The 19,683-nt window shown below is 44.4% G+C and overlaps 1 protein-coding gene across 1 annotated transcript in view; it reads right to left on the bottom strand.

Annotated features, from left to right (window-relative positions):
- MINDY4B (MINDY family member 4B) overlaps positions 1-18,034 on the bottom strand; it is a gene marked incomplete at both ends in the record, with an annotated part of 40,860 nt that extends 22,826 nt beyond the window's left edge. Inside the window, 7 exons of the mRNA XM_081235372.1 lie at positions 3,030-3,095; positions 3,971-4,136; positions 6,776-6,867; positions 7,572-7,691; positions 15,686-15,853; positions 17,663-17,690; positions 17,928-18,034. Coding sequence (XP_081091498.1) covers positions 3,030-3,095; positions 3,971-4,136; positions 6,776-6,867; positions 7,572-7,691; positions 15,686-15,853; positions 17,663-17,690; positions 17,928-18,034 — 747 coding nt within the window. The remainder of the gene's footprint in view (positions 1-3,029; positions 3,096-3,970; positions 4,137-6,775; positions 6,868-7,571; positions 7,692-15,685; positions 15,854-17,662; positions 17,691-17,927) is intronic.
- Positions 18,035-19,683: the final 1,649 nt, after the last annotated feature.

The following is a 19,683-nucleotide window of genomic DNA, read 5'->3' as shown; positions in this document are numbered from 1 at the left end:
CAGCGAAAGTGAGGAGTCCTAACCACTGGACCACCAGGGAATGCCCAAATATTTAGGTTTTTACGTGGAATTTTCTGATTATTTTTGAAGTTCATCAAGTCGAGTTTTTAAAAATACAACACCGTAGGAGCTAATGCTGCAGATCCTATGTGATAGATGTATTAGTTTCCTAGACCTACCCTACAGATGGCCAGAAGTTTGAATGGCTTGAAACAGTAGGAATTTATTCTTTCACAGTTCTGAAAGCTAGAAGTCTGAAATCAAGGTGTCAGAGGCGGGCCATGCTCTCTCTGAAGGCCTTAGGGGAGGATCCTTCCTTATATCTTTCTAGCTGCTGGTGGCTGCTGGCAGTCCTTGGTGTCCTTGGTTTGGGAGGTGCATCACTCCAGTCTCTGCCTTCATTATCTCATGGTGTTCTCCCTGCATGTGTCGGTGTCTATGACCCAATTTCTCTCTCCTTATAAAGATACCAGTCACTGGATTAAGGCCCACCTTAATCCAGCATGACCTGATCTTAACATGATTCCATCTGCAAAAAAAGTCTTTCCAAATAAGAGCATTGGGGGTTAGGGCTTAAACATATCTCTTTTTTGGGGAGAGGGGAGATGCAATTCAACCCATAATAACAGTAGGCCTACTGCCCACATGTAACCCTCAGACCTCTACCTTGTGATCTCTGCCTGAAGACAGGGCACAGAACTGCTTCATTTTGATAGTGAATGGCGTTTGCTAAAGGTCTGGATGGGGGCTGATCACACATGCAGCCCCAGTTAGGGAGTGCCCTTCAGAGGAATATCTATGCATCAAGATGCCCCCTCACTCAGGAAATGGTGCCAACCCTTTCCCCGCGTGGCTATGGTAATGGTCAGCTTGGGTGTGCTTGACACCACTCTTGTGCAAAGTCCACCTGCACCATGCGGTCTGATTCTGCTTCCTTTCATTACTTATTCCAGCTCAACTCTTAGTCTTTTTTAAATTTTATTTTTAAAATAAATTTTTATTAATTAAAAATTAGTTAAAAAATTAAGTAGAGTTGATTTACAATGTTGTGTTAGTTTCTGCTTTACAGCAAAGTGAATCAGTTACACATATACATATATCCCCTCTTTTTAAGATTCTTTTCCCATATAGGTCCTTACAGAGTATTGAGTTCCCTGTGCTGTACAGTAGGTCCCCATTATCAACTCTTAGTCCTTGAGGGGGAAAACCTATGGATAGCTCTAGCTCTAATCGTCTTATTCTCAACTCTGGCTATGCTTAAGAAGCCCTTGCAGATGTGAAAGACTTTCTTATCGAATCAGACTCTCCCAGGTCTGAGTTGAAGAGATGGAAGACAGAGAGGGAAGGGTTTGCCTCTGTTTGCGGGCAGAGTCGTTTCTTACATGGTTCCTGATGTACATGTAGCCCCATTAAACATCTCCCTCTACCACAAAAAGTCCCTAAGCAGGCTTCTAGCTTAACATTTCATGTCAGGTATTTAAAATCTATCATATAGCTTTCATTAGTTTCGTATTGCTGCTGTAACAAATTACCGTACATTTAGTAGCTTAAATAATACAGATTTATTATCTTACAGTTCTAGAGGTTAGAAGACTGAAATGGGTCTTACTGGCCTAAAATCAAGATGTTAGCAGCCCTGCGTTCTTTCTGGAGGCTCTAGGGGAGAATCTGTTTCCTTGCCCTTTCCAGCTTCTAGCAGCCCTGCCCACGTTCCTTGGTTCATGGGCCCCACCTTCGACCTTCGATGCCAGCAACAGTGGGTGGTACTCTTTTCACATCACATCAGTCTTCTCCTGTCTTATGCCTTCCTCATCCACATTTAAAGTCCCTTGAGATTACACTGGTCCCACCTGGATAATCCAGGATAATCTCCCTATTTTAGAGTCATCTGATTCATAAGCTTAATTCCTCTTTACCATGTAATGAAACATTCACAGGTTCTAGGGGGTAGGGTATGGACGTCTTTCAGGGGACCATTCTTCTGCCTACTACATAGACCCAAGAGAGGGTGGGAGAGGAAGGTCTGGGGTAACTGGTTTAAGCAAGATCACATAGCTAGTGTGTGGCTGAGAACTCATGCACAAGTTTCCTGTCCCTATGACCTTTGAAAGGAATGGGGTTGTGAGTTTCATGACTCAAATTTTCCCTTTCCACACAAGCCACGTTTATGTGGCTTCATGGTTACTCTGCTAATTGTCCTCTGCTACATTGTAAGGTTCTGATTCTTTAGAAAATCAACTTTCATTTATTTATCCACAGAGGAAACTTAAGAAAGCACCTTCCCTTTTCCACCATGCCTATCCCCTACTTTGTGTCCTTCCCACACAGGAGGTGGGAAAGATTCATTGCAGGGGAGGGCATGGTGTGGAAGGTACTGATAGAAGACGTGAAAGGGGGCCACCTTTTTCAGACTGGCAGGCATTTTTCTGAGCCAATGTGAATGGCCATTTTGGCACTTTAGACTACCATTTTTGTGTTTTATCCCTTAGATGAGGCAAGGCTGCTCTAACATTTTCTCTTCCCATAAAAGCAATCTTATTGTATAGGCCCTCTATAGTATTATTCTCTGGGTTTGATTAGTCAAGGAGAAAGAGGCATTTGTGAGTGGGCCTGAGTGTGATCTGGCCTCTTTCTATTATTATTATTTTTTTTGCTGTACGTGGGCTTCTCACTGTTGTGGCCTCTCCCATTGCGGAGCACAGGCTCCAGACGCGCAGGCCCAGCGGCCATGGCTCACGGGCCCAGCCACTCCGCGGCACGTGGGATCTTCCCGGACCGGGGCACGAACCCGTGTCCCCTGCATTGGCAGGCAGACTGTCAACCACTGTGCCACCAGGGAAGCCTGGCCTCTTTCTAGATTGTGGGGAGGGAGAGACAGATTTCTCTTTCCCTCATTCTGCCCTCTCTGAGTCCTCAAAATGACCTGCTTTTCTTAACAAGCATCATTAGAAATACACTTTATAAAAGGAAAACGATTCCTGTAAGAGCAGTTCAACATAAAGGAATTATCTCAACACTTAAACACTTACACACTGTACATGATCATAGATGAATTTCTCAGTGGCTTCTTTCTCTGAAAGTTCAAACAGCTGGAGCTATAAATCAGAAATAGAAGATAAAAATGAAAAGGAAGATGAAAGTTATATCTAGAAGGTGTCAACTCACTGTTAGTACCTCAAGGGAGTTCTTTGTTTCATTGCAAAATCACATTGCTAGAAACTGACATATTATCTTACACAAGGCCATGTAAAACATACATGGTAAGGTTGGGTGGCCACCGGCCTCACTTTTACATGCCTCAGTTTTAAACCAATATGGTATCTTGAGCAGGAAAACTGTAAAGAGTTTTTTTCCCTAATAGGTAGAATTTAGCCAAGTTTAAAAGAGTGGCTATGGAAATGGAGTTTATGATAATTTCAGGCATGGGATATTCTTAAAAAATTTTTTTGTTGTTGAAGTATAGTTGATATACAATATTATATAAGTTACAGGTGTACAATATAGTGATTCACAATTTTTAAAGGTAATACTTCATTTTTAGTTATTATAAAATATTGGCTATATTCCCTGTGTTGTACAACATACCTTGTAGCTTATTTTATATATAATAGTGTGCACCTCTTAATCCCCTCCCCCTATGTTGCCCCTCCCCTTTCCCTCTCCCCACTTATAACTACTACTTTGTTCTCTATGTCTGTGAATCTGCTTCTTTTCTGTTGGGTATGGAATATTCTTGATCATGGTGAATCCTGGAAGGAGAAATTCATAGCAGGCATCTCTGTTTTAGCTGCTTGGATTACTTATGCCCTTGATCCTTGCCTCTTTGGCAGGTACCTTTGGCCACATCAGATGCTTACATCGTGGAGGTCCACCCAGGAGCATCAGTTCCACCTCCAGTTCCATGGTGAGTCTAATACTCACCCAGGCTTCACCATCCTTTATCTGGCAGGACGGACAGGAGTGCACTCACCCGTTCAGTGAAACTGTCCCCAGAGTAGTCAGGAGTCGGGGCGACGTAAGTGTCCTTGGTGACAAGGCAGATGGTGGCTTTCCGAGCTGCTCCTGCGGCCCACAGGACGTCCGCGAGCGCCGCGGCCAGCGCTCGCTCCTGCCTCTGCACGCTTATCGCGCACAAACTTCAGCCCAGGGGGAGGGTAGGAACGCATTGCAATGAGTGCCCCCTAGCTGAGGGCCTGGGCCTCTCCACTTTCATGGACCCTTCTGAGTACAGGATGGGTCCGTTTGGTTCCTTCGTCAGCCTACATTGTGGAGGGCCTCATCCTCTCTGCCCGCACTGAGCGGGCATCCTCACCCCAGAGCATTAATCCTCTGGGTTCTCCACTGACCCCTCCCTGTGCATTACTGCCCCTGCTGAATCTCAACACGGTCTTCTCTCCTGAACTCCAGCTGGGCTCCATCCAATCTCTCTAACCCGATACCACAGGCCCTTCCCAAGTGCAACACCAACAATCCTTCCAGTTTTATCTCCCAGGTTTCCATTTTGCAAACCCTCTTTCCCAGATGGACTAGTTCCCTGGGCATAGTTTCTGCATTCTACCTCCATGCTTTCTTCGCATGTACTTGTCTGCCTTTAATATGCAAGTTCTGTCTGTTCTTCCTGCCTGATCACATCCTACGAATCACTTGAGGCCCACTTCCTCCTTACTAACTTGTAGTTTACACTCATCTGGCACTCACTGGGCCCAGAGTTGTTCTAAGCACCTAACACATATTACCTCATTTAATCCTTATGAGAACCTGTGAGGTGGATGCGATCAATATCATTAGTCCCATTTTAGAGATGAGGAAAGTACGACAGGGAGGTGGAGTACTCTGCCCCCGGTCATTCCCCTTTAAAGCAGTAGAGCAGTGGTTTGAATGCAGGCAGTGTGCCTCCTGACTTAACCATTAGATTGTTCTTAACCATTAGATTCCATCCAATAATCCCAGTGGGTGAGACTTCCCCGGAAACGGGAGCCAATCTTTACATCACAGACCTTTCCTATGCTCATGTTCTAAATGTTTAACATTGACAACTGTCGTCCTGATGAAGAAACACATGATAGAGGTTAATGAATGAACTCAGCCATGATTTATAGCAGCGGTCCCCAACCTTTTTGGCACCGAGGACCAGTTTCGTGGAAGACAATTTTTCCACGAACGGGTGGTGGGGGTGGCTTGGGGATGATTCAAGCACATTACATTCATTGTGCACTTTATTTCTATTATTATTACATTGTAATATATAATGAAGTAATTATACAGCTCACCACAATGCCGACTGGAGGCGGAGCTCAGGCGGTAACGCGAGCGATGGGGAGCGGCTGTAAATACAGATGAAGCTTCGCTCACTCGCCTGCCACTCACCTCCTGCTGTGCGGCCCGGTTCCTAACAGGCCACGGGCTGCTACCAGTCTGTGGCCCGGTGGTTGGGGACCCCTGATTTATAGAATCCACCTAGCTCTATGGTGATACCGAAATGAGTAGCAGGACCCTCACACTCCAAAACCCTTGTCCAAGGTAGAATGAGAGTCAAACAAAGTGCTGTGAGACTACAGAGGCAGGAGGGAGAGCTTGTGTTTCGGGAAGGTTCAGGAAGGCTTCATGGAGCAGGTCGATAATAGCAATCACTCATTCCCATTTATGTAATACCTGCCGCATGCCAGGTACTGTGCTAAATGCTTGCTATTCATGTAGCAAATGCTGTATGTGTTCCATCTAGATCCCTTGAGATCCCTTTTACTCAGTTGGTGGACATGCCCCCCCCCCCCCGCCCCATTGCTTTGGCTACTGCCGCTAGTGGCTCATACTTTTCAACTTTCTCTGAAGAATTGGAGCCACCTTCCCTGGAAGTGACTGGGAGTTGTGCCACCTTCCCATAGGAGGGTCCATAGCGGATGCCTGATGAGGGTGGGAGGTGAAAGGCCCTTCCCCCTTATCTGAAGATGGAGCAGTTGCCCCCCAGAGCTCCCATGGATCAGGCGGAGGCTAGACATCACTGGCAGCCACATGCCTTCTCTGCTTCTCCTCCTTCCCTAGCCTGCTTCCCTGCTCTCTTAGGCGTTTCTCCTGAGGGCATTCATTCCCTTAATATATCATGTGCATGAAGAATTCCCATCTCTGGCTCTGCTTCTAAGGAAGCTGGCAATTCACGTTCTTAGAATAGATTAGACATTCAGTTCCTGTTTTGGGTGATGGTAAGTTACCCTGCCTGAGGGTAGGTAGATGCCTTTTAATTATTTCCGTTTCCTCTAATATCAACCATAGAGTCTTACACATGATAGGGGTTCATTAGCATCTAAGAACAAAGTAATTTGAACTGATTTTTTAAATAGGCAACTACCAAACACTGTACTTTGTCAGCGTGATTAAATAGGAGGATGAATCCTTCATTTATGAGGTTTGTCATCACCGCTTTTGTTCTCTCTCTGGAACTCTTAGGTTGGGACTTCCTATCAAGTGTTGTCAAGTGAGCCTATCTGGAGACCTGGTGCTTCATTTCCTCCGTCAGGGAGCTCTGCAGTGGAGCATAAAAACTGTCAGTGTTACCCCTGCAACTGAACATTGAAAGGGACTCTGGAAGAGCTCTACCTAGTCATGAAATTCAGTCCCTCTGGGAGAGCCAGAGCCATTTCTGTCTTACGAGGCAAGTCCTCTTATGAGGCAAGTCCCCTTCCTGAGGCACCCTGGGGGATTTTCCCTGGTGGTTATTTAGCCTACAAAGGTTCTTGGGAAATGGGTCATTCTTTGCAAATACTTCTCATCGGCCTCTTACCTGAGAAAGTTGCAGTCTTTTCCCTTCCCTGTAAACAACAAATATTTAAGGATGGATCCTTGTACAGCCATCTGAATGCTTCGGGCACCTCCCTGAAAAGCGGAGGGTCAATAGTGAGTTTACAATGGTGGTGGAACCCTCAGGGCCCATCTTGGAAATGGATGTCATTATTTATTCTTCTCGGCAGCCTTTTCCCTTCTGGGGCACAGCATCCCCTAGGCTTAGTGAAGGGTCACTGTTCTCTACATGTGCCATCCCTCCCCGTGGGCTGTGGCTGTGCCATGGCTGGGCTAGAATCTGCAATGACTAGCTTCTCTGTGGAGCCCCATAGACTGGCACCCCGGGATGCCTGTCCCCCTCTGCCCCACCTTCACTGGGCTTGTGCCTCACGTCCAACTGTTAGATTTGCAGGAGGTAAGGAAACAGTCGGCTAGCTCTTGAAATTCTGCCTGGCTAGGGATCAATGATTTGAATTATTGAGGTTTTAAACAAGCCAGAAAGACATTCCTAGATCTCTTCCTGCCTCTAAATTCTTAGGAATGCTTAGGACCTGGAGAAAAGAGCCAGGAAAATGAAAATCTGGAAGAGAGTGGGGAGGAGTTTGAGACTTTATGACATCCTAGATAGCATGTCATAATTTTCAATAGTCTGTTATCATTTAAGGTTAAATTTTAAATCGTCGATATGTTTCTACATATGATGATAATGAAAACATGCCTCGTATGGAGGAGGATGGAAGGAAACACAGACAGGGAGCATGGGATTAGGACTTTAAAAAATTATCACCTGCTATTACCTTTCCCACTTCCAAAGCGAAAGCCAGGTCAGAAAAAGGATCATGAAACCGGAAATAGGCCTTTGTCCAGTCAGAGCTGAAGATCTGGACTGTATTTCCAAAGAGGCTCTGGCGCAGTTTCTGAAAAGAGGGGAAATAAATGGTTCAAACGAAGAGAATTCTTCCTAGACACAAGCCCTCAGCAAACAGACTTAAGCAAGGTGGTGAAACCATGGAGGAGGGCCTGTCGCCTTCCTAGTCAGGTTCACACATTACTCTATTCCCTGACTGTAATTGTCCAGCTCTGTGCAAAAGGTTTGCATAGGGTTCGCTTAGGACATTTTATCCTGGAGGCTGAGAGTGTCAACTCTTCACCTTTTTATCCCCATCCGAGTTCTGTCTTTCTGTCTGTCTCACCTTTCATTGCCAGCCATCTCCCCTGCACCCCCTGAAGATCCGTGACAGGTGACTACGCTCTCATGCCTCTCATTCCTCTAACCATGACTTTGTAACTCCTATCTCTCCCACATTTAGGTCTTTCTCTCTTGCTCCAGAAAAAAGGAATAGGCAGGACTCTGATTCCAGTCTGGGTACAATAGTGGTGTAAATTGGTATTAAACAAGCAGCCTCTGTTTTTTTGCCCGAGAATCTTTAAGTTTTTTTCTGGATACTCTGCAGCATGTTAAGATTGGAGAGGGTCTTTTAGAAAATCCCAGAAAATTGGGTACAAGCCTTTGTAAACCAAACCCATGACAAAAAGGGAATCCCTTTATAATCAGAGGCATATTAATCATTCGGCTTGTGCTAGGTCCTGTGTGGGGTATGGATATGGAGAGAGAACTTCCGACTGAAGTACTCAGGAAGGCTTCGTGGAAGAGGTGGCATTTAAACTAGGCTGGCAGATGGTGTCTAGCATTTATTGAGTATTTTCTACGCACCAGGCACTGGGCTAAGTGCTTTGCATTCGTTATGTTAATTTAATTCCTTGAGAAAGTTGCTGTTATCATCCTCCTTTTACAGGAAAGTATTTGCCTAAGGTCACCCAGCAAGTCAGGCAGAGCTGGTATTCGTACCCATTCTAACACCACTGATCCGCCTCCCCCGCTTTAATCCTGTATGTACCATCCTTTTAACTGCTGTCGTTTTTGTATGCCAATAATTATTGAATTAATATTTCTCATTAGCTTGGGCCGTTTTTTAATAACTTAAAAAACATTTATTTAAAGCATTTCTTCGTTTCTTTCTTTCTTTCTTTGTTTCTTCCTTTCTTGGTAGGGAGGTTGGCAGTTTCTCTTTTATTTCAAATCAGCTCACCGTCATTAAGAGCTTACAAAGGGTCAGATATGTGCATTATCTCATTTAATCCCCATTTTACAAGGAAACATTCATTTAAATAAATAAATAAATAAATAAAGCATTTATTTAAAAGGAAACTTTATACCACATCCTTAAATGAGAATCAAAATCACTTGCCATAATAAAACAATAATAGAGATATAACGATGTTATTAGATTATGCTAGAAACTGTTGCCTGTGAAAGCTCTGACTGAGCCCTGCACTCTTTGTAATTAAAAAGGGAGATAAGAGGTGTTAAAGAGGTGTGAATGTGTGCTGCCCTTTACCCGGTCTTCTCCCTGGCCTGCCAGAGTGGAGAAGGGGCTGACTTTCCCACGAGGTAACTCAGTGCTATTCAGTGTCACTTACTGCCATATCCCCAAAGCACACCATGCTCCAGCACAGGCACATGTCCCACACTCTGTGACAGACCACACAGTGGTCTGTCACCTGTAAAGGCGGGGAGGCTGGGTAGAGAGAGAGATCTGCAAACGCACACACATGGTACCAGGGTATCCAGGGACAGTGAGTAGCTCACTGGGTCTAGAACACTGTGTGTTCTGGGGCCACAGGGCAGGAAGTCAGTGGAAGCTCAGAATGGAAAGTACCTTGGGTCTGATCCTGAAGGGCTTTGAATGTCACACTCAGGCATTTGGAGCCAGTTGAAGAGTGTGGACAAAAGGAACATGGAGCCCAACTGGTCCAGAACCAGGGTACCTCTTCCCAGCTGTGCATAGCGTGGGCACTAATGGTTTCTAAGAAGGACAGATGCAGGAGAAGCATGCATCTGGAACGGTCTTCCACATCTCAAACCAGGGTCTGGTTCCATGGCTGGAGTTTGTTTCCTGGCCACCTCTGCACCCACCCTCAAAAGAAAAGATGGCCTCTACAGAGAAATAGAGACAGGTGCATTTCAGAATAAGCAAGAGACTAGAATTGCACCTGAAGGAAAATGATCTGTCCGGAGTCCATCAAGGAGAGGGAGAAGAAGGCTGATCTTGGGAGACACAGACTCGGTGTGCACCGTAACCAAAGAGGGCCACCAACCCAGGACATCCCCAGCAGAGCCCTGAATATGGACAGAAAGTGTCTCCCTGACATCAAGACTGCACAGAAGGAAACTGCTCGCTCCCGACTCCAGGGTTGAGAAGCCCCAGCTCTGCTTCTTGCCGACCACATGAACGGGAACAGATGGTCCAACCTCTCTAAGACTTTCTTTGCTTATCCTGAAATGGGGATAACCCCTGCTGTGTCCCCATCACTGAAATTGAAAGGTATCACTGCAAGAGGAGAAGTATGGAAAGGACTGTGGGAACCATAAGTGCTGTTATAACCTTTGTGAAAACACAGCCTGTCTACACTGGAACCTCTCATGTTGCATGAAAGAAAGTCCCAGCCCAGATGGAAAAAGACCAGACACTGGCAGGGGTAAGGGAGGAGAAGCCATGGATAATGTGACAGACTAAGACAATTGTGGTTAAGAAAGCTGAGAATTCAAATTCAATTTAAAAAATTCAGTGAGCCAAATCAACTCCCGTTTCTGTTGCCAGCTGCCCCCTCCAACTTAGGGAGCGCCACGGTCCAGATTCACCTCGGGAAGGCCTAGAACAGGGGGACTGCAGGCTTCTCAGGGAGCCCCCAGGGTCCAGGGTGGCAACAGAGATGACTCACCTTGCTTATGTAACACTGACTTTCTTTTCTTTTTAAAAAAATTTTTATTGGAGTATAGTTGATTTAGAATGTTGTGGTAGTTTCTGCTATACAGCAAAAGTGAATCAGTTATACATATACATATACCCACTCTTTCTAAGATTCTTTTCCCATATGGGCCATTACAGAGTACTGAGTAGAGTTCCCTGTGCTATACAGTAGGTCCTTATTAGTTATCTATTTTATATATAGTCGTGTGTATATGTCCATCCCAATCTCCAAATTTATCCCTCCTCCCAACACTGACTTTCATATCGATATAATTTATAACAAGATTAACCTGACACATAGTCAGTGATACATGTATGTTGTCGTGCTGCCTGGTAACTAGACACAAATGGTAAATGGTCCTAATAAATGACTATAACGATGGTTATTATTTAACACAATCAAGCACGGTTTTTCTCTCTTCACTTTGTTAGTTTTCCAGGAATACATCTCTTCCCTGATTGCTGTGATGATGATAATGATGGTGATCATTCTCTCTCTCTCACACACACACACACACACGCACACGCACACGCACACGCACACACAGGTCCTGGATCATTCTTCCCAACAGATTTCATTTCCTTACCCTGACTGCCTTGTCCATTGTCCCTGGTCTTAGAGGGACCTCTTGTGACCACCTGTCCCCATCCAGTCCTCTGCCACATGCTCCCTGCCCACAATTTGAAGTAGAATAATTCTCTTTGAAGCTCCTTCCCTAAATCTTTTCCTGCTTTAGAAATTACTGGACCATCATGGAATCAGAGAGTTTAGAATTACTGCGTCTTAAGAAGACATTTCTCAACTAGCCCATCAAACAGAGTGGTAGTCTCTTTACCTGGTTGTGTTCACCATCAGTTTCTCAGCATCTGGTGCAGTACCTGGTCCATAGTAGGCTCGCAAGAAGTAGTTGTTGAATTTTTAAAAATCTGATTTGGCTCTCTTGTTTTACAGTTCAAGAACTTGGGCCCAGAGCAGCGAAGTGGTATGCCCAAGGTCACATAGGTAGTAAATGGTAGTGCCAGGAATCAAATGCAAGCCTTTCAACTGGTACCAGTCAGGGTCTCAGCAGGAAACAGATGGCACTCAAGTCAGGATAGTTAACTTGAGGAAACTTTAATTCGGGGACCATTTACAAAGATGTGGGCTGCATGTGGGGCAACAACAGTGGCTAACGCAGGGTCCCAGGGTTAGCAAGAGTGAGAAGTTTTTATGTCCCCGACACCTGGAGGGGTGGAAGGGAGAAAAGAGTCCTGGGAGAGGACTGCCTTCCGAGGAGAGGGATTCAGCCAGCTTGGCACACCTGACTTCATTCCCTTCCGTCCCTCCAGGCTCCCTCCAGGGCTCCCATTGGTCAAACTCAACGGGAAGTCAGACGAAGGAGCCCTATTGATGGAGTGAGTACAGCTCAGTCTCCAGCGCAGAAAGCAGGGCGGACAGGGATGGAGTATGCTTCTGAAGGGCACACAATTGACACCCACTACCCTGTACAGAGATGCCTCTCTTGGGGATCACCCAGAGGCAATGAATGAATGAATGAATGAAACATCTACTGAGGACCATCTATCAGCCAGACCTATGTTGGGGTTACCAGGCTGTGCTTCCTGCTCCCGTAAAGCCAGCCCATTTCCTGTCACCCTCGATTAGAGCTTCATTCTTCTGGTTCTCCCCCAGAATATTTTGATCTCCCAGTATTACAGTTTTAATATGATCCTGCTGGGTGATATTGCAAATACACTAGGGGTTTGTTTATTGGCTGCTGATAAAAGAGGCTAGAGGAGTGTGTTCCAGGCTGGGTCCTGCAGAAGGGCCTGACTGTGGGGAGGATGAGAAACTCCTGCTGGGGGGAAGCACAGCGGGGGAGGGGGTGTCACTGTGGAAGAGCCCAGAGGAGGACTCTCACCTTCTCCGCTGATCCCCGTTCATTACACCATACACACTATAAGACGTGAGGCTGGGGGAAGGAAGAACCCTGTGGTATTGGAGATAGGGCAACAAAAGGCGAGAAACAGGAGAGCTGGGGAAAGCAAAGGGGCATTGGCTGCTTTGCCCACTCCCTACTTTCTCAGCAGATTCCCAGCAAAACGTGTGTGCCAATGTCAGGAAATCCTATGAATCGCAATTCCAAATAGAGGGGGGAAGTGAGAACAGCAGAATGACAACGAAAAACACTCTCATGTGAGTGCTAGGATCCAATCGCTCTAAGAATTGGCCAGGCGGCTGCACGGCCAAAAGGTCCATTAGAATTGGTCAAGCTTCCAAACTGCCTCCCTGGACACGAGTATTCAGAATCTCAAGGCTCATCATCTTGAAATCCCAGGGTGTGTTTCATGAATGCTACTGTTATTTAAAGGACACATTATCATCTGGTCCTCATAATGGGAATAAGTCCAGATTAGTTTTTTTTTTTGAAGAAAAATCAATTCTCTTTACTTCTGGGACTTCCTGAACACTCCATCAGGTCTGATTCTTTCGTCTCCCAGTCTTTTCCAAAGGGAGAGAATTACCTTGGAAAAGTCACCAAGGAGGTCTCCAATTGCATCACGTCTGTGTTTGCAATTGGGAGAATTCAGACCCAGACTCTCCTGCCTCCACAATATAGAGAGGAACTAGAAGACTTTGGAAACACCTGTGAATGCCTTTTTTTTTCCTGTTTTTAAAATGCATGACGGGGCTTCCCTGGTGGCGCAGTGGTTGAGAATCTGCCTGCTAATGCAGGGGACACGGGTTCGAGCCCTGGTCTGGGAGGATCCCACATGCCGCGGAGCAACTAGGCCCGTGAGCCACGACTACTGAGCCTGCGCGTCTGGAGCCTGTGCTCCGCAACAAGAGGCCGCGATAGTGAGAGGCCCGCGCACCGCGATGAAGAGTGGCCCCCGCTTGCCACAACTAGAGAAAGCCCTCACACAGAAATGAAGACGCAACACAGCAAAAATAAATAAATTAATTAATAAAAACTCCTACCCCCAACATCTTAAAAAAAAAAAAAATTAAAATGCATGACGGTGTTTTTAGAAATAGATTGTCCATTCACATGGTTCAAAATCCAGAGAGTACAAAAAGCTATGCTGAGAAGACTCCCCCCGACCCAGGGCTCTTGCCCCTCTCCCTCCCCCTACTGTTACATTTTAGGAAGTCTTCTGGAATTTCTGTGTGCATATACAGGCAAATATGGTATCAGTGTAGAATCACAGTTTTCTCTGTTTTCCATACAAAAGGTAGCCTATTTCCTGATATGTGTAAATTTTAAAATGACATTCTCCATAGAAATTCATTAGTAGCCAGTAATACTTTCTGATTAAAGTGTTCATTAGAAACCTTTTACAGTAAAATATGGATACACTCAGCCCTCTGTATCTGCAGATATGAGGGGGGCCAATGGTATTAGGCCATTTTATATAAGGGACTTGAGCATCGGAAGATTTTGGTTTCCTCTGGGGGCTCCTGAAATGAATCTCCCGAGGATATTGAGGGACGCTGTAGTTGCTCTAACTACTGTTTCTACAGCACAGTGTAGGCAGAATAACCACTGAGGCTGGAGATGCTAATAGGATTACACATGACCTGTCTTCATTACTCAAAAAGAGATTGATGAACTAGACACCTAAGACACAAGTTAAGGCACCATCCAGGGACTGTGAGGCCAATGAGCAAAGTGCAGCATCTCAAGAGAGCCCTGCGGCCTGTCTTCCTGTGACATCTGGCACTGGAGCACAAGAGGGAAGGTGGATTGAGGCAGAAAGATCTGTGAAGATAAGAAAGAGCACGTGGGCCTCCCAGCACGTTGGTGCCGCAGCTACGGCGGTGGAGAGAGTTGCTCTGTGAAGCCTGTGAGGATGTGCGTGATGAAAAAGAACACGGGGGCTGTAGTCCCTGTGTGTATGATGATGTTGCACCTGGGCAGCCTCAGGGACAGCTACACTGAGGGTTAGAAATACTGCAGTCAGGGCCAGCCTGGCCTCTGGGCTCGAAAAGCAGGTGGAGACTGTGAGGTTTCCCCAGAGGGGGTCTGGCCCCCACTCCTGCCTCTCATCAGGGACCCTGCCTGCAGGGCACAGACTGCAGAGCTTTATGTCCTTGGCAGGTCTGACCGTAGGCCTTGTTGGTCTTTGCCCAGATGACCAGGCTGGTCCCGGGTGGGTTCTGCAAGCGTGCCCAGGTGTAGGGCAGCGTGTCCTCAGAAAGGAAGTGCTTCCTCCGACATTTGTCCTTAGGGCCCAAAGGAGAGGTCTCTGCCTAAGGATCTAGACTGTGGTCTGGAGGTTGAGGAAATGGGCTGAATGTGGGAAAACTGTCCCTAAAAGCCCTGATTTTCACTATGATTGAAAGGGCCATATTACAGGACAATCCTATTGGTGGAATCTCACCCTCGCTGGTGCTTTTTCCCTGCCTCGACCCCTGGCTTCACTTCCCCAGGTCCCGATCATGCCTCTTTGACCATGACAGCTGGTCCTTTGGCCATTCGCCAAGGCATTGCCCCCAGCCCATGCAATGAGGTGCGTCTGGGTCTCTCTACCTCAGTCCCTCTCCCCAACCCTGGTCAAGTTTTGAATGGAACAAATAGTCCCTGGGAACAGTAGCTTCCAGGTCCACTTGGATTCTTAAGCATCGGGTTCTTTTCAAATCTGCTTATTAGTTGGCAGCCCGGGGGAACGCTTCTTTCTTGAGGTCATCTCTTTGCCCCAAGACTGGGCTTGGAAATGTGTCCCCATCTCCCTCCCTCCTGCCCACAGAGGACAGTGATCCTGTCTCCCACATCTACCTCGTCTTCCACCTTTGCAGTCCTCACTGGCTGCCCTGTCCTACCTTATATGTAAATTACTTGAATTTAACTCCCTCGTGGCTTCACACTTGACTGTCACACTGAGGGAGTAAATAAGGAGAGACTGAGAGTTTGGGAGGAAAAGCCTGTAACGTCACTGGTGTCCTTGAAAAATACCATAAATAAGTCATTTTAATTATATTCGCCTTTTACCAGTAACCACCGTCTGTAGTCTTATCTTCCACAATACTCTCACATGACAGCAGATAAGATTCCCCAGCCTTGTTGTTTGGGGAAGATTACGTTTCATTTCATGTTTAATTGACAAGCTATACTTACCGTGGCCACTGCTAGGGAGATAGGAAAGCCTCCCGATTTTGAAGAGATGATAGAGGGTTTGGGAATAGAACAAAGGCTACTTGATGGCCAATGTCCGTGTCCTTTTGGCTGAGGTATTCCTGTTCCCTCTTCAGTTTCACCGGCAGATATATGGTTGCCTTCACGATTCTGTGTAAAATGCCACCACCAAAAAACAAAGCAAACAGAGCTGGTGATGACCTTTTTTCCCCTCTTTTCTCTCTTTCCCTCTGAAATATCAGTGCTCAGAAAATGTTGTCTCCCTTTTAAAGCTGTCTGAAAATTTTCATAAATAGCAATAAAAGAGGCAGAAAAATCCCAGTGTCTGTGTCAAAAGGGTTTCTCCTAAGTTTTATGTGACTCGGAGAGGTTAAGTGTAACTATGGAAACATAATTAACGCTATCAAGACCTTGACTTGAAATTATGTTTATAGAAGAATGTAAATGTCACTGTCTCTTGTTTTGAGAAGGCAACATTTTATAAACAATGAGTGAATCTTTCCAGTCTATATAAGGTATTTCTCATTATGTTGTTAACTGGCCAGTAAACAAAGTCAGGTTACCTCCTTTTAATTCTCTCAGATTCCGGTTGCCTAGCAAGTGAATATAATAATTTTCTTCCTTAAAAAAATCCACTCCCTACCTTTAAGAAAAATATCTATTTTTACTTTTCTTAACTGATTCTTACGGCATTTAAATATAAGTTAGCGTCGATTCTTCTTCCAATTTACTTCTATCCTAGTTTCATGAAACAAATTTGCCCAGTTGGTAGCTGAAACATGAAGGAAACTGCCTTCCTAGTTTTTCTGGATTCCTAGAGGCTAAGATGCTTTCTTATCTCAGAAACACAGCATCCAAGTCACAGACTACTGGTGGGATAAGATGCATTCGTAAATCGCATGGAAAATCTTTACATTTTTGGCAGGGGTTCCCCCCACCTTGAGTAAAGCATAACTTGACATTTATTTTTTTTCCTTGCAAAGATTGTTTTATCTTTTGACTATTCTATTCCCCCAAATGATAGCTAGCTCCATTTAATACTTTCAGGACTAAAACAGAAGTATTATCTCCCCAATTCTAATAGACTGGGTAAGAGAGTTTCAGCACAAATAATAAGGCTTTTGATCACAGGTTACTTGGAGCAAGGTGCTTTAGTGTTAATAGTTAAAATACTAATAATTCAGTTGTTTGATTGTATCATATATTAGTGCCAAGAAAATCACTTTAATATTTTATGCTGTGTTTGTTCAGTGATTGAATTAATATCTGAAACACAAAGTCCATTACCTTCTAACCTTTTCAGGTGATGTGAGAGAAAAACATCTTTCATCTTATACTGTATAACAGATTTTAAAATACATTTTAACACCTGAATTCAGTCATCTTTTCCTTATTTGAAGATGGTAAGGAAAACAATTTTTCAGAAGCTGAATCAAGACAATAACTATTTTCAGAACTACTTTTCTTCAGGATCACCGAAGCACTTGGGTGTCAGAATCTAGTGTTATTTCACAAGTGTAGGAACTCTAGATTCTCATATTTTTTTTTCTAAAATAATAACCACATGGTGCTTTTAATGAGGAAGAGGAGCTCAGCTCGGTGCTCTGTGGTGACCTAGATGGGTGGGATGGGGTGGAGGGCGGGAGGGAGGTCCAAGAGGGAGGGGACATATGTATACATATAGCTGATTCACTTCCTTGTACAGCAGAAACTAACACAACATTGTAAAGCAACTATACGCCAATTAAAAAGAAAAAGTAGGAAGAGATTTTAACGAAAAAAGAAAGCGCAAGAAAAGATCTTCAACAAGGTTTCTAGTTTTGTGTTTTCACACATTAAATGCTGGGTGCCTGAGTGACGACATTATGTGCACAGAATAAATGCAGATTATGCTGTTAATGTGATTGTTTTGAAGAAGCAGCTAGAGGAAAACACACTGGCTTTGAGAAAAATAATTACCTGAGAAGTTGTATTATTGGTTCCCAACCTATAAATGAAAGAGAAAACATCAAGAAAATTACTCACTATATTCAACCCTTATACCCTCAAACCTCTTCAACTTCAACCTTGCTAGGGATGGCTCTTTCTGTAAACAGTTATACCTGAAGCATTTAAAATGTAAATCTGTAACGGACACTTCTCATGTGGCAAGCGTAAAAGCTGATTGCTTAAACACCTAAAATCCCTCTGGTTCTAGAGAAATGAGAAAATGAGAACATCTTACCGGTGATAACTAAAGATTTCCCTCCACTTGTCCAGAAATGAAATCTTCCTAGTTATCTCCTCTAAATCCAGCTCTTGGGAGCTCTGTTCCGGGTCTGAGGGCTCCATAGCCGTTTAGATAATGTAAGGAATTAGAAGAAGGAAGTTGTTCAGGTGGGAGGGAGAGGGCTGGCAGTGAAGGGAGATGGCTGGCATAGATGCCCAAGTGAAGTGTGTGCAACCCCTACTTTTTGACCAGCAAAGAGATCACGCCACCCAGTAACAGCTTTGGGCGTTTTGTAAGCCCCTGCTATCAGATAATGATTAAACTTTCATTAGAGGAGAATACTTTTGTGTTTTTCTTCACTGTATGGACGCCATGAATGTTTAGTCCAAGACACAGATTTATAAAGAAAGGGACTGCCATTACTTAACCTGTATCAAAGCAACTGGGATAATTTAATCAATGAGAGATACCATGCTGGTGGAATGTGATAGCACCTTATTCTGTGGTGCCTCCTTGGAAATACGTAGTCAAAGAGGATAAAAGCCATCATGCTGATATTGAAAAACGATAGCAGCTACTATTGGGTAATACATAGGCCGAGGAAGAATCTGGCCAAAGGATATTTGATATAGATTTTAGTCCACAGAAATATTACACAATTTGAAGAGGGACTGGTTTGATTTGTTTTGGGGAGAAATTTAAAGGCATGTCTCTTCCTATTGGCTGAATGAATTGTAGCTGTAATAACTGGCATAAAAAATAATATTGATGGCTGTGTAGGTTAATTTTACGTGTCAACTTGCTAGACTATGGTACCGAGTTTTTGGTCAAATACCAGTCCAGATGTTGCTGTAAAGATATTTTTTAGATATAATTAACATTTAAATGGTAGGGTTATGGTTTCTCTGGGTATATGCCCAGTAGTGGGATTGCTGGGTCATATGGTAGTTCTATTTTTAGTTTGGTAAGGAATCTCCATACTGTTCTCCTTAGTGGCTGTATCAATTTACATTCCCACCAGCAGTGCAAGAGGGTTCCCTTTTCTCCACACCCTCTCCAGCATTTATTGTTTGTAGATTTTTTGATGATGGCCATTCTGACAGGTGTGACAGATGAATGGATAAAGAATATACAATGGAATATTACTCAGCCATAAAAAGGAATGAAATTGGGTCATTTGTAGAGACGTGGATGGATCTAGAGACTGTCTTACAGAGTGAAGTAAGTCAGAAAGAGAAAAACAAATATCATATATTAATGCATAAATGTGGAACCTAGAAAAATGGTACAGATGAACTGGTTTGCAGGGCAGAAATTGAGACATAGATGTAGAGAACAAATGTATGGACACCAAGGGGAGAAAGCGGGTGTGGGAGATGGTGGTGGTGGTGTGATGAATTGAAGATTGGGATTGACATATATACACTAATATGTATAAAATGGATAACTAAGAAGAACCTGCTGTATAAAAAATAAATTAAATAAAATTCAAAAATTCAAAAAAAAATTAAATTGGTGATTTTGAGTAAAGCAGAGATTATCCTTTGTAATGTGGGTGAGTCTTATCCAATCAGTTGAATGCCTTAAGAGAAAAGACCAAGGTCCGCAGAGAATGAAGGAATTTGGCCTCTAAACAGCCTTTAGACCTGAGCCTGCAACATCAATTCTTCCCTGGGCCCCCAGCCTGCCAGCCTGCTGTGCATATTTCAGATTTGCCAGTCCCCACAATCATGTGGCCAGTTAGTTTAAGGAAATTATATATATATGTATA

This window comes from Mesoplodon bidens, assembly GCF_964165515.1.
Source record: "Mesoplodon bidens genome assembly, chromosome: 5".
Taxonomy (NCBI): domain Eukaryota; kingdom Metazoa; phylum Chordata; class Mammalia; order Artiodactyla; family Ziphiidae; genus Mesoplodon; species Mesoplodon bidens.
Note: the sequence above shows the minus strand (reverse complement) of the source record. Positions and strands in the feature narration are given on the sequence as shown.